At 27.5% G+C, this 15,700-nt stretch overlaps 1 protein-coding gene across 1 annotated transcript in view; it reads right to left on the reverse strand.

The window, feature by feature from the left end:
• Positions 1 to 14,033: 14,033 nt before the first annotated feature.
• Positions 14,034 to 15,700, reverse strand: part of LOC129958952 (ankyrin repeat and SAM domain-containing protein 1A-like) — a 111,031-nt gene continuing 109,364 nt past the window's right edge. The window contains exon 20 of the mRNA XM_056071708.1: positions 14,034 to 15,313. Within this exon, the coding sequence (XP_055927683.1) occupies positions 15,176 to 15,313 (138 nt within the window). The 3' untranslated portion in view covers positions 14,034 to 15,175. The remainder of the gene's footprint in view (positions 15,314 to 15,700) is intronic.

The raw sequence follows: 15,700 nt of genomic DNA on the forward strand, positions 1-15,700 counted from the left end.
TTACAGTATATCTCTATGATCAATATTTTACAAATAAAAGCTGCGTTCAAGGTTTTTGAGACACACTGTATATATGTTAGTATGTTAGTTTCGGCGAATCCATTACTTATGTCCACAAAAATTAAGGAAAAATTAAATTTGCATAATTGATGGGTAATATTAAAGACAGCACAAAATGACCCAGGATACATATATGTATATAGATATTTTTAATTTTTTAAAAAAGGTAGAATTTTGATAATGTTCATTGTATTTAAAACTACTGTAGTGTATAATTTTAGTACGATTGCATTATGATGGCATTTTCGTGACTACATCGAACATAGTATTCTCGGTAAATTATTCTATAACTATGCTGAATGCAGCAGATTTCACATAGTTTTCAAAGCATATACAAATAAATTTTACACTTTCTCTATAATTTATTTGATTGTTTTAGTGTAAAACATTTGATTGCTTTTGCTTTTAAAATTTTGTTTCCGAGGAAATGGTCAATGTTTTGCACATTCAATAAATAACACGTTTTCTCTTAGTTATTAAGAAGAGAGTGAATATTAGTTTTTATAACGAAAATAATTATCAAAAAAAATTTTTATTAATGATATTTAGCCAAATCATAACATTTTATTTCACTTTAATTTAAATATTTATTATTGATAATAAGTGATCTGGGAAATAACATGAATATTACAAACATTTTAAGTGCGCTACCATGTCAAATCATGTTCTGAATTCTAACATCTTAGAAGTGAAATTTTGCTTTTCATGCAGCAGAAACTATACACAAATTTATGCAGAAATATTGTAGTCTAACTTTCGACATAAAGTAGACGAGCATTTACTGATGAAGGTGTAGAGCAGAGGTTCCCAAACTTTTTTTTCTCGTGGACCACTTTCAAAGTTTTAATATTTTCGGTAGACCCCCTGCTGCTACATTTCTACTGTATTCCCAAAACTCCTAAAAAATATCACCCTAAATTGGAGGTGTTAAGAAAAAAAAAACATTTTCTTGTGTCTTATTTATTAAAATAATACTTGTGGTTATACAAAATTATATTTATATTTTTGAGTACCTACCTAGTGAATGATACTACCTGCCTACGTTGATAGGTAAATCCAAGCCAAAATTTTTGTTCTTTATTATGAAAACCAGAAAATTTTTCGTGGACCCCCGTGTGGTCTCCTATGGACCCTTGGGGGTCCACCTGGACCACTTTGGGAACCTATGGTGTAGAGTATATAACGTTCGAGTTATAAATTGAACTTAAATCTCTAATCAAATAACGTAAACATAGGTATGGTAGGTTTGTACTAGGCGCATAAAACAAAATTATAGTTTTTAGTAAATTCAGCCTTTTTTCCCCCACGAAAAGAGTATTTTGTTGCTGAGAAATCAATAATAAATTTTTCATATGTACTAAACTGTGTTAATTTTTCATTTTCTTTTTCTTTTTTACTAACTAAGGGGCTTCGTGCCCTCCTCGTTTTCGCTCTGCAACCCAATGTTGTCCGATATTGTACCCAATGTTCATTAGTTAGAAAATTTTACTAGCCATTTGTTCAATGTTGGAAGCTTAATCTTTCCATGACGATAACATACATTTGCCAACAAGTCTACTTCTGATAGCCCCACAATGAGAATATTCTTCGCTTATATCTCCAATATCTATATATAATTCAATTTTTCACCTTTGCCGCCAACGGAGCAGCTTTTCTTTTCAAATCAGCAGATTCTAGCTCAGTCTTTCTTCGCAATTTTTCGTCATCTGATATCGTTGGACGTCCCATTACTATTTAAAAAACAATGCAGGGTTAGCTAGTGTATTGCTTAGGTATTCAGATAATTAAAAAAAGTAAACAAAATTATTCATTAGTGTTGCCATAGATGGTATGGCTGAAAGTAGAATTAACAAATGATATTGCTTTTAAGTCATTTGCTGTTCATTAAAGCTTTACTTTTCCTTTTTCAGCACCATATCACTTTGAAGTTCAATATAAATATATACTACGCCTTAATAATATTTCAAACAATACTGACGAAACAAACCTCAAATGTCATGAATCAGACGACTTGCTATCTGCCAATCACAAAGCGAATAAAACGCAATGCTCACATACATTTTTTTTATACAACAGATAAAAAAGTATTAACTTTCAATACAATAGCGTCTTCCAGATTAAAACAAATATGCACATATAGCACAATCTATGCGTAATCAGGATTATGATTATAAATAAACTGCGTTACTCTATGAAACGGCTTATCAAGCGAATGAATATTATAGTTCTTAGGGTTTCTAAAAATATTAACAGAATTTTGACGATTCATGTAAAAAACTTACTAGACTTTCTGACAAAATTTTAGTCTTCACCAAATACTGAACTGAAACAATTTTACTGAATTCTTTGAGAAAATTGCTAGAACAGACAACATCGCCATTAGAAAAATCGAAACTTATGATTCAATGCTTCTGAAAAATGCCAAGAGACCTCAGCTGTTCATTCATGCTTAAGATTTATAATAGCTCTACCACACCGATTTGACTTTGGACAGATTTTGCTGAAAAATACTAATCTAACATTGTGCTTCTTTATCTTTTTTTTTTCTTTCTTTCGGAATATAAGTTATAATCAATTTACTGTTCCATGAAAAATATTCACTTAAAAAAGCACAACCACTTGCTAAGTAATCTCAATGCTAGGTTAATACACATATCTCTTGTTCAGTCCGGGGGTTAATTCCGTGATACACCCATCGTCAAATTCAGACGACCACCATAATTGTATCAAAATGATAATTTCTTACTAGAATATTTTCAGAAAACAACAAAAGATATACAATAGAATGTTAATGCACATGGATTTCCAACGGTATTTGCTAAAGCACACTTATCGACATAATTGTTGATCATTAAATTCACACTCAGATGAGAACACAATTAAATGCCATCATATAATTATAAAAATTTGAAAGAAAACGTTTTATTAATGGTGTGTATTAAAATTGCTGCAATTATAGGATGTACAGCACAAAGTAGAAAATGTATACAATTGAGCAAATTTTACATTATTTTCATTGAAAATGGCTATGTCAATATTCAATTAATTTATGAAAAGAAAAATACAAGATATACAATTTGTAGCTTGATGGAGCAGGGTAAACAAGTATTAAACTAAAGAATGCATTATTCATAATGATCCAAAAATGCATAGAGCAGAGCATCATGGAACTATCAAATTTACTTTTTAACTACATAGTAACTTTACAAAACTATTATATGATAAAGAAGATAGTTTAAAAGTTTGACATAGCTCTTCTACCAATGCATCAAAGTTTACAGAGTAGTTCTTTTAGAAAATGCATATTTTGGATCTAACTATTAATAGCATGCAAATATACTGCAAACTAATTCATATTTTCTAAAGGAAGTTAAACTGCTATCCAAATTGAATACTTTTTAAGTAATAAAAAAAATCAAGATATTATTTTTTAAAAATATAGACAACTCAAATATAATGAATAAGTAAGCAAAATACAAAAATACTCTGATAAAAGCAAACAAATCTAATAACTACACAATTCTAGAATATAATGTAATGGTCATATCAGCATTTCCGATATATGCATAAAATAATTCATAATTAAACTTCAGTATTTTTTAATGAAATTACAATCAAAATAATAAACTGCATACAAAAGTAAGAAGTATGAACAGAATTAAAACCTGTATATTTACAGTAAAATATAATTTAACAATTTTCTATTTTTGCATATATAATGCTTGTTGAATCGGTAGTTTGGCAATAGTGATCATGTTAAACATAAATGTTTTTCCCAAATTAAGATGTTTAATGATTACACAGAAAAAAAAAACATTTTTAAAATTTATTCCCTCCTCCCAAAAAGCTACATTTCATAAAATTGCCAGAAGTTTTCTATCACAGTTTGATAAACAAGTACTTTTTAATACATATTCTACATAATATTTACATTTCCATAAAAAACACTTTAGAAATAAAGATCTAAGCGCAAACCATGCATTTAACACATTTTACAACAAAAATTACGATAGCATTTTATTTCACGACGTCAGACACGTATTTGGCTATGCTGAATTAAATGTAAATTATGAAGTTCTACAGAATAATGCACAACAAAACACCGAAAATCCGGATAACTTAATTAGAAATAAGTACAATTAACACCTATTTATGGAAAATAATAATGCAAACACAAGAGAATTTTCAGCAACGCTCTTTTCCTTCATTTACGAAATGATATGATATTTTACAAATTGTGATTTTTTTTTTCTTCCAAAATAATAATTGTATGTAATATATTGAAATTTTTATACTGAGGATTTCAGTTATATAAAAGGAATTCTATTCCGGGTCTTCGAAGTTTAACGGCAATTTTTCTCTTAGAACTCCATACCCCAGGTCATAAAAATGATTAAAATAAGCTATCAACCTTTACAAAAAGCAATTTTAAAATTCAACGTTCTAGCATTGTGCTTATTAGATGCATGGCATTTTATGCATAAAAAAAGAAACTAGAGAGAACTAAATTAACTATGTTAAAACTAAAAAGTCAGAGAAAGTAATTAGACAGTAAAGCCAATACAAAAGAGAACGTTTCTTTTCATTAAGATGAGCAGATCAAATATGTCAAAATTAATGTGCATGTCAGTCATCCCACATACAATTTTTACGATACAATATAAAATAATTCATACATTTACCACATGAATATAAATACAATTTTTCATAAAATATGATAGTCATTTCATTTTCTACAGCTGAACACTTCTTTACAAAGTGGTTTCAAAATGTTCTCTTAGTAATATTGATATAATCTTTTAAGATATAGTTCATAAGATAAAAGTAAACATCCATTTTACTTCAGAAATTTGAAATCAAAGCTACCTCCAGAAACAAAACAAAATGTTTGAGCTCTACTTATTTCTATTACTTATAAGGGCACTTCTTCAAAACACTTACTTTCATTGCCAATTTTGGCAAGCAGAACGCCATTTTTTTTAAATACTTTTAGTTCCTTCAATGAAGTTTGTATTAAAATGAGATTCAGAATTAAAAAAAGAAACTGTTTCAAATGCACAAAAGTAAAATGAATTAAATCTTTAACTGAAAAAAAAAAAAAAAAAAAGAAAGGAAGGAAACACTTTCAGATAATATTACAGAATCTTTCAAGGCATTACAGATTTTTCAGGTGATAAACCTCATAAGTTTTGCTGCTCTCAGTAGCGGTACTTATACCATGTCAACTAATATAATATAAATGTAAGCCAAAAGGATAAAAATGAATAAAACTGGGCACTACTTCAAAACACAATAAAACTTTTGTTCTTTTTTGAGTTTAGAAAACTATTTATTACCAGACGATAAATATTTATATGATTCCATATCAAAACTGAACAATTTATAAACCCAAATAGAACCGTAAACAGGAACAGTCAGCACTACACATACACACACAAAATAATAATAAGAAGAAAAAACCCGACGAGAAAAATTATTTTATTACAGATGATATAAAATGTCCGGAATTAAATAAATGATATAAAATATTAAAATTATATCAAATGTAGAAGCAACAAACCGATTCAGAAATTTGCATGAACTCAAGATTATATTTTCTGTAGTTGCAACTCATTTGAAATATAAATAACTTAAAAACAAAGAATTGTCATTAAAAATTATGGCTGAATAATTATATATCTAATAATGTAGAGCTAACTTTTATTTAAAAAATACTGCATTGAGACATATGCTTCTAATTACAAAGTTTCATAACATAAAGTGGTCATTAAAATTAAATTAAATTTTTTTACATCACCCATAGTGAAAAGGCTTCAATGAGTAAAGTAACGTAATGAGTACATTTATCAATGTACACACAAAGTTTCACATTTCTATCTACAGACTTTGTAGAGATATGCTTATTTTTAAATTAAAAGGGACTATCACAAAATAAAAGGAAAAAATTTATCTTAGAAATGTAAACTTATTTAGCACAGAGAAAATCATTATATATATATATATAATATACACGCTTGTGTGGTCAAATCGGGCCGAATTTGTTAGTCGTTCATTTGGCAGAAACTCGCAAAATCAAGGCAAGCATGTAAGCATAATTGCTTACATGCTTGCCTGGGTGGGAAAATGCGAGACAAGATTTCAAAAAAAAAAAAAAAAAAAAAAAAATGAATAGTATTATCAAACCAGTTATAACAAATCGAAAATGAGAAGTTAAGATAACTAAAGGTATTGAAGAAGAATCATTCATAAGATCCAATCTGAATAAACAAAATATAGCTGTAGAACGAAGTATCCGAACTACAAAAATATCACCAATTTCATTCGATAGTTTATTTCTCCACTTTGACGTATAGCTAATCAATCAAAATGCTCTATCATTATTGCTCAAGTATAATTTAAAATAATGCAATAAAAATAATATGGAATATTTATGTCATAAGATATGCTTGTCAAAGTTGATTGACAAGCCTATATTAATCCTATTAATAATCAGCGTCTTCGGCAATTATTTCAACATTATTAGTTATGTCAACTTAGTCTGATGAAATGCATCTTATCAAAACAGGGAGGAAAAGTAAATTCAATTCGGATTTTAAACATCTCAGAATTATATATCTTTGCTTTCTAACATTTACATATATATGTAATGATATCTTAATCTTAATTAAATCCTAATTTTTATCTGAATTTTACCCATATTAACTTCATTCTAAAATATTCGCTTATTTCCTGATCCAATTCCCACTTTTTATTTATTAATTCTTTATAAAACTGCCCGTCTCAGTATTTTCCCACTTTTCGAGAGAAATGGATAAAAATTTTTAATGCTTACAGCATTCTTTTAACGATACCTAAGATTCCATATCCTAAATCCACAAGTGTCAAAGAAATCCCTATCAAAATCTCATAATAAAATCACTAAAGGGAAAAACTCTTTGCTCTATCTTATGCACTTGTATTGCGATGTAAACGGAGTCAGCTTCATCATCTCTTCTTGAACATAAAATGCCTCCCGTAGTGAAATAAATCGAAGTATTAAAAGTACAAAAAGTTTCTTCCATTCGGCCATGCAACTGCTAAACATGTTTACATATATCACTCTGTTACCTGAAAATTTTGATTTTAGAAATTGATGAATTTTGATTTTTAATAATTGATATAAAATTAATAATAGCAGTTCAAACAATTTGAAATAAATTTACTTTTAATAATGAACGTATTTATCATTTTTTATTACTAGCAGAGAGGCGTAATTATATGGTGAGCGAGCTGGGATCACTTAGTGATCCCAGAAGAATTACAACGTGATTCTTGAAGATTGGTGAGCGGAGGAGTGTATTCCCCTAGTTCATAAATATTTATCTAGTAGTACATCGTCGAATCACCATGAAATCAAAGAAATTTGCTCTTCACATATAATGTAGTTCATTTTGATTAGTCGACAGTTGCAATATCCAACTTAATATTGAACAGCAGGAAAATAAAATTCATTGCTGCTTAAAAGAATGACATACTATATTAAAAAGGAAGGTTTGAATATGCTGATGATTTAAATTGTTTGTAATGCTGGCCTCGTTGCAGAAAAATACAAAAGTTTATTTCCGAATTTCGAGCATCTTTGTATGAAATTTTTTTACAAATAGTATAAAGCACAGAGAATGAGAAGCGTGAAAAGGAAGTTGGAAGGAAGGAGGAGGAGAGTTCCAAGGAGAATGAAGCGTTATTCATGTGACACAGAAACTGACATTTAGTCTTAATTTTCAAGTTACCTTCATGTTAGTTAGGAAATTAATTGGGCCCAAACTCTGGTAAAATCAAATCGTTCTTTCCGAAAAAAATAATTTAGACAAACGTACGTTGCTTTATTCGAGATAGTACCTTTCTTTTCCAAGTTACCACTTTTCGTATGGTAAAAATCTATTCTTTGTCCAAGAGGCCCATCATAAATAATAATTTTCTATAAACGTATAATTGCTTACCATTTTTAAACTTTAATGACAATCACTACATGCGTTATTATTTCTTGATTCTGCCTTCTTTATAATCTTTCTTATTATCTCTGAAAATCGCAACGAATGTCTCACTCAAAACCCGGTCAGAGGTTTGAAAAATTAGTCTCATTCAATAAGTTTGACTCTTAATATCTCAGCAAAATTTATAGATAGAAATATGAAGCTTTGCATTTATATAGATCGAAACAAAAAATATTTTACTAAATGACACTTTAAAAAAATGCTGTACACCGTATGGAATTTAATTTTGCTAAATTTTTATTATTCCTCTCCACCGAACCAAAACATTTTAAAAATCAGGCATCTTATTTGGTGAGACTTTATTTTTGGAAGTATATGTTTGATTGCAATAGTTAAGGAAATAAACATTTGTTCCATTTTTTGGGACGCTCTGTATATATCTGTTTCATATATATAAACGAAAATACCTATGCTTCTTATCTCCAATTGCAGAAGTTTGGTCTAATGACAAATCGGATCGTCTTTGCACTTCTCCATTGAAAGTACTTATAATTAAAATATACCAATTAATAATAGAAAGGGGAAAAAAAGACAATGATTTAAAAAATCTGTTTTAAATATATTTTAAAAATTAACATATAAGCTTACATACATATAAAAAATAAATATTAGGTGAAGGTAAAATAGATACGTTTGAAATACGACTGCAAGTAATTCCTTTCCAATTTCACACTTTCTTTCTTCTTCTTCTTCTTTCATTTCATAGAAATTTGTACTTGAAATGGAAAGTTTTATGAATTTTCTATAACTAAATTTCACATTTAAAGAAATAGATGAATACTGTATATTGAAAACATCAGAAATGCAATACTATTAGGTCAGCTTTTTAAGAAACATTATTAGCAAATGCTCAGCAATGGATATTCACTTTAGCATAACAGATTTGTGTTTAAAACTGTAAATTATCCAGAAATAAAGTTTCTGATCAATTCCAGTTTTCTGTATGCTACAAATCCTAAATAATATTTTTTCAGAATCTTCGTTCTGATCTGGATTTAAACTACAATGAAAATCAACTCAAAAAGAAAGATCACCGGTTTGAAAGAATTAAAAGCTTTCAGAAGATTGAAAATGGAATTTTACCTTCACTACTTACAGACATACATAAAGATAAATGATTACTATAAAATATTTAATTAAACTAAACATTACAGAATACCATCAGTGAGAAATGAAAAAGAAGATTACTCTAATAAATTATAATATCCACAACGACTTGATGACCAAATTTTAACTGAATTATCAAATCATGAGCTCATTCAAGATAAAAACAAGGCCTAGTGAACTGAAAAGATAAGAGTATGGAGAATAAGAATCTAATTGAAATGTCATCATCTTGATCTCCTTGTGGTTTAATGTTACAACAAAACAGCAATTAAAATACTGTAGTGAAATATTTTATATCGAGAATTATTAATGGAGTATATTTAAGAAGTTTAATAAGATTTTTAAATCTACAACCTCTTACTTTCAATTATCAGTTTGCTAAATGAAACTTATCTGTAGTTTTTTAAGGTGTAAATTCTTCCTATAACTGCATTAAACTGTTAATATTTTTACTTCAATACTCGTAAATCAAGTTTCTTCACTAAATCCTTATATTAAACCCTCTAGTATTAGAATGCTTTAAATAAATATTTAGATGCAACTTATTTATCTAAACAAACCAGTTTAACATACAAAACAGAAGAGTATAACTTAAAAGCAATATCGCACAATTGATCAAAATTCAACTTTCACGGCCTCCACCCCAACTCCCAATCAATGAGTTCATTTAAAACATCCATAAATATCGACAAAATCAAAAGGGGTGTTGAAATACAATTTAAATTTACAATCTAATTCAAGTTAACAATGATAAATTATAAGCTTTTGCAGCCCTGATTCACTTCAAATCGCCCGGCTCGTGTGAATAAAAGATTGCTTTAATTATTATTATTATTTTTTTTTAAATTCGTATAGTAGAACATTTTGTGATATTAGCGCATCGAATATTCTCGAGTAAATAAACTACTATCAATATCTAATATTAAAGGTTGAGATGAACACTCTTCAGAAATCATTTGAAATATAAAGAAATGACTTTACTTTTAGCATTAAGTTTAAATTTTATTTCTACTGCAGATAAAAGGAAACTGTGGCAAAAGCAAACAAATATTTACAAATGCTAATACGATCAATAGATAGATGGTAGAAATTGGAATAGACAGATATCAGTTGCTTTTAATTAAATTATGTAAACTGACAGCTGTGTTAAATGTAACAATTCTTTTATTAAAAAATTACAGGCATTTTATTTCAAATGCATTTTAATTTTTTGGACATTTTTTGCAATATTACTCCATTACGAGTTTAGGAGAAACCATTGTTTTCGCATCCTACCCGCACTTTCAGAGACAGAGGGACAAGAGGCTTTAGAGACGACTGATGTTTAAAAAAGTCTTCAAGGATGACTGCTTACTTTTATAACCAGACAAAAGAAAGCAAGATATGCATAAATACATTTAAGAATCCAAGAAGAAATTTAAGAATGTTAGATTAGATAACCGTCCTTATCATATTTCTTTTTTTGCTGATGTCAAATGGAAATTTCACACAAAGCCATACAAACTCAGAATAGTACTGCAGTGAACAAGACATATAATGCATAAATAAATAATGTTACGAAACTGTTTATAATTAATGCACAATAGCAGAAAAATAACTTCAATCCATAGCAGTTATACAAATGAACACATTGACTAATACATTATCTATATGTCTTATCAAAAAGGTTCTTACATGAAGTACATTAACATATCACTCATTGCAACAAGAAGCAATTTGATATTTTTGACTACAGAATCGGACTAGACTTAAAACAAAAGATAGCTAGCTTCCAAAAGTTAAAAAAAAATTTAAGTCTTACAAAATTTGATTAATATTCTAAACAATATTAATCACCAGAAAGGCAAATTTATCTAATTAAAACAAAAACACTCACATAATATATACGATGCAATTAAAACACAAATTAAAAAACTTTCACCCAAAAACAATAGTGAAATAGATTATACATATTATTTTATGCATTATTCACATTAAAGAAATAAAGAAAGGAAAAAAAAAAAAAAAAAAAACCTGAACATTTAGCAATATTGTTTTGTGATTATGCTCAAGAAAATATACACAATAAAAATCAGAGAATAAAATTTTAAACTATCAAAATGAATTCATATTTTAAAAATAAATGAATCACTATTTATCACAAAATTCATAAAATTCATTCAAATTACAACTAGATAATAGAAAAAGTAATATAAGTAATGTGATTAGATCTTTGGTCTGAGAAGTAACTTCATCTTGTCTTCTAGAATATAAATGATTTGAGAGAGCACATACATAAATAAAACAAAAATTTCTAAATAAAAAAAATGTTCAAATATAAATTAAAACTGATGCAACAGAGACCAAAACTGTACAAGGGTTAAAATTTGCGAATTGAATTTAAAAGCACTGAGTGAAATAAATTAACCAATTTCTATTTATACATGAACTTTGTTTGAATTATGCTGACCCTTATTTTTTGATTAAAAAATATTCATAGCTGCTACTTAAACATAATTTTCATTTGAAAATGAAATTATAAAAGTATTCTGAATATAAGTAATTTTGACAAACATAAACACAGATGATTAGACATTATAATAGATGAAATATAAAAATCTTGTGAGACTCTTTAAGTATTTATGAAAGCTTAAATGCTAGCATTACTTAAAGAATGATAAATAAGAACAATGGAGTGCCGGCTTCTTTATGATTTTTGTGTCCCATCCCGTCTGTACAAAAAATATTGCAACCCATTTTTAACAGAAATTATAAATGAAAAATATTAGCACAGTTACATGATGAATTATAGTCATATGTATTGGAATCAACATATTGGAACCCCAGTTTCAACATATTGAAAAATCAGTGACTCAAAGTATATATTTAGAGAAACTAAAACATTCAAATGAAAGATTAGCTAATTTTAAATGAGTTACTTGATAAATTATAGTCAAACATAATGGAATCATCAAATTAGAACAACTATCATGATAAAATCTGCGCCAAGACGCCAAAGCAAGTTAGCTGCTAATATAAGCACTGATGTGCAGCAATTATAGTTCAAGATATTAACTACGAAAAATTTAATATAAATTTCAGGTTCAGTAGAAAATAATTTCCAAACCTTTGTAAATGTGAGTTATGATTACATTATCAGTTATTACAAAATAGCGATCAAGATATCTTCAGTATCTGAAACGGCAGCTGGGTAGATTTTTCATAATAGCAATAAAAAAAAATTAAAAAAAGGAGCTTTGCCATGCATTATATATATAGGATTCTAAGAAATTAGGGGCAGGGGGGGGGGGACAGGCACAACATTAAAATGAAAAGAAAGATGAAACATGTAGTTAGTAGCCTTACTGTCATTCGTTCTTAACTTTCTCAATTCATTAAAAATATATATGTAACAAATTCAATTCACTCGAGTTCTTTTTATTTTTCTAATTATTTATAACTTCAAAGAAGAATTTCTGAATAGTATAGGCATCTGGTCCACTGTTAAATTGCAGTATCACATTAAGCAAATGCCTATTCAGGTATATTTAGGTGAAATCCTCTTTTCGAAACTACATATGCTCCGAATGCGTTCCAACAACTTCTTAGCTATCTTTAAGCACCAATGCTGAGGGGTTACTACGATGATTGACTAACACAGTTAAATAAAGAAATAATAATAATAAACTATAAAAAATGAATATTTTGCATAATGAAGAAAAACTGAAAAAAAACTATGATTCAAAGACACTTATCTCCTGTTTAATTTCTGGAAGAACATTACAAATCTTTGTTACTTTCTTTCTTCATCTATTCTCTTAAAAATTAAATTCTAAGGAGAACAATTCAGAGCTCTCAAAGGCAAATTCTAATATAAAATCAAACGACTTCAAAAAACTAGAAAAAATGAATATTAAAATGTGAAACAAATTAAAATTGGTTATTTACATTAGAAAGAATAATAAAATCATAAATAAATTAAAATTCTTATAATTCTTTTTCTTAAAATTCATATAGCAAGTATGTAATTCAAAAAAAAAAAAAAAATACCAGCAGTTATACCTATAATTTTGCAGGAAAGTTACAAATGGAACTAATTTGCTAGATTTCCAATTCTCATACTAGGCTAGGAAATCAAGGGTTCCAACAATAAAATGTCTTATAAATGGTTTTTGAATACTTTTTCAAAAAGTTAATAATCGTAATATTGGAAAATGGATTGAAGTAAGCAGACATACGAATTAAAGAGTATAAGTTGTTTTTTTATATATTGGCGAGGGGATAATTTTTAAAGGGAAAGAAATCCGAAATATAGAATGAACACTAATGAAATTTGTATTCACATCACAAATCTGTCATCAGAAATTTACAAGATAATTAATTCAATACAAATCGTCAAGAAGTGGTAAAATTTTTCGTTTACTGATAAATTTATTTTTAGAATCAATAGTAATGTTTCCTAAATATGCATTGCAATCCCCTTCCCCCCCCAAAAAAAAATTCTTTCCTCAACGATATTCCTTTTTAATGAAGCTCTCCTTGTTTTCAACAAAATTATGCAGCAAATATAAAATCAAGTTACATATAACAAAAATTATCATAACTAAAAATCTTCTGAATTATTTGAGAAAATGATAGCAATATGAATACTAGAAGAAATTAAATTTTTTGTTTTTTCATCATACGAAAAAAGTCATTTTAAAAAACACTACAACAGTTTTTGAGAAAGTTTAAAAAGAGTATTATGACAATGAGAATTTAAAAGAAATGTTTTACTTTGATAAATAAAAAATAATCCTTTAATCCTTTCTTTTATAAATCATATAACTGACTTTTAAGTAATGTCATATTGTAGTTACAAAAAAGGTTTATAATATTCAGAGCTGATTTTAGATTTCTTCATAACTAAAGACTCCATTTTCTTTATATAACAGACACAAGAAATAGAAACTTCTTAATAAGACATTTAGTGAAACATCCGTTTTATCCATCCAAATTATAAAGATTTACTACAATATGTTATACTTAATAATAAACGATTTATAGAGTATTATTTTTTATAGAAATTAATACAACATTAGATTCAATACGCGGAAGCATTCGATGATTCCCTTGCATTGAAAGATAAATAAAATTATAGTTTTAAACAATGAGAGAAACAATTTTTTATATTCGAAAATCCGAATCTTCACAGTCAATCATTGATATGATAATATAATTATAACAGATTACAAATATACCAAAACTTTACAGTGTCAAAAACAGCCCCAAATTCTTTCAAATTTATAAAATTAACTTTTACCTTTGGATTTCTGAGACGAAAACTTATATTAAAAACTTAAATAGACATTCCGATATTATTAAGGCAAAACTAATATAATTTCTCATTTATCCTGCCAGCAAAATATTGGAATAAAATTCAATTAAAAATTAGCACATAATAATGAAAAAGGCCCCACTTATTATTTAGGTTGAATTCAACTGTTTTCAAAACATAAATATTACAGTTAGCATTTAAAAAATTGCATGTAACAATTTAGCTACCAAAGAAAAATGTATTAAACGCTAGAAATTCTATAAAATATCTTGAGGCATTTCTAGTTATAACCCGAAAATACTAATTGATTCTATATTAGTATTATGTGGAGAATTTACTCCATCAAATGCCATATACGATGACAAGATAAAATTTATAAGGATATACTGCTAATAAAATAGCTATCAGAGAATATAAAAGCACCACTTTTTTGAAACAATAAAAACATGACATGTAGGAAGGGATATACAAAAAATACTGTGATTTTAAAAATTCAGCAGAAATGAACTTGTACAAAAATATAAATAATATAATAATTAATGCTTATTTAAACTAAAATTCTCTCATTTTCAAAGAAAAGGCATGTTATCTGTAATAAAATGAAAATCACTTTTAACACGTCAAAATAGCCAATATATAAATGTGGTAACTATACAAAACAGTGTAAAGAATCGACTTGTCATGATGACAAATTTTTAGAATTAATGTAATTTCTTTGACCAGTAACACAAGCTCTTTCAGCTTTTTCCTTCATGGCCATTTGATAAGCAACTTCAAAAGCTTGACCAAGAGTTAGAATTATTTCAGAAGCCAATTCCTAAAAATTGCAAATTTATAGAATTAAAAATTAAATCATTACATTCATAAAAATCAAACAAAAGTGAATTTATCAAAAAAGCATCGTAACAAATGCAGTTTATACTTTTCAACACCATAATGCAAAATTTTAATTTTCAGAGCATTATCAAAAAGGAATATGTTATTAATTGCATGAAAGTAAATACTAGGTAAAAAATAAGAATTCAGAGGAATTTGTCAATGCTTGAAGGAGAATTCAGAGGGATTTGTCAATGTTTGAGGGACACCACAAAAGCAGAGGAAATAAATAAGCAGTTAATAGCAAACAATAATGAAAAATATAAAGACACTTGCAATAAGAATTTTGTGCTCCCATTAACAGATATGATCCTGGTGAGAGTATTAG

Source organism: Argiope bruennichi, chromosome X1 (genome assembly GCF_947563725.1).
Source record: "Argiope bruennichi chromosome X1, qqArgBrue1.1, whole genome shotgun sequence".
Lineage (NCBI taxonomy): Eukaryota > Metazoa > Arthropoda > Arachnida > Araneae > Araneidae > Argiope > Argiope bruennichi.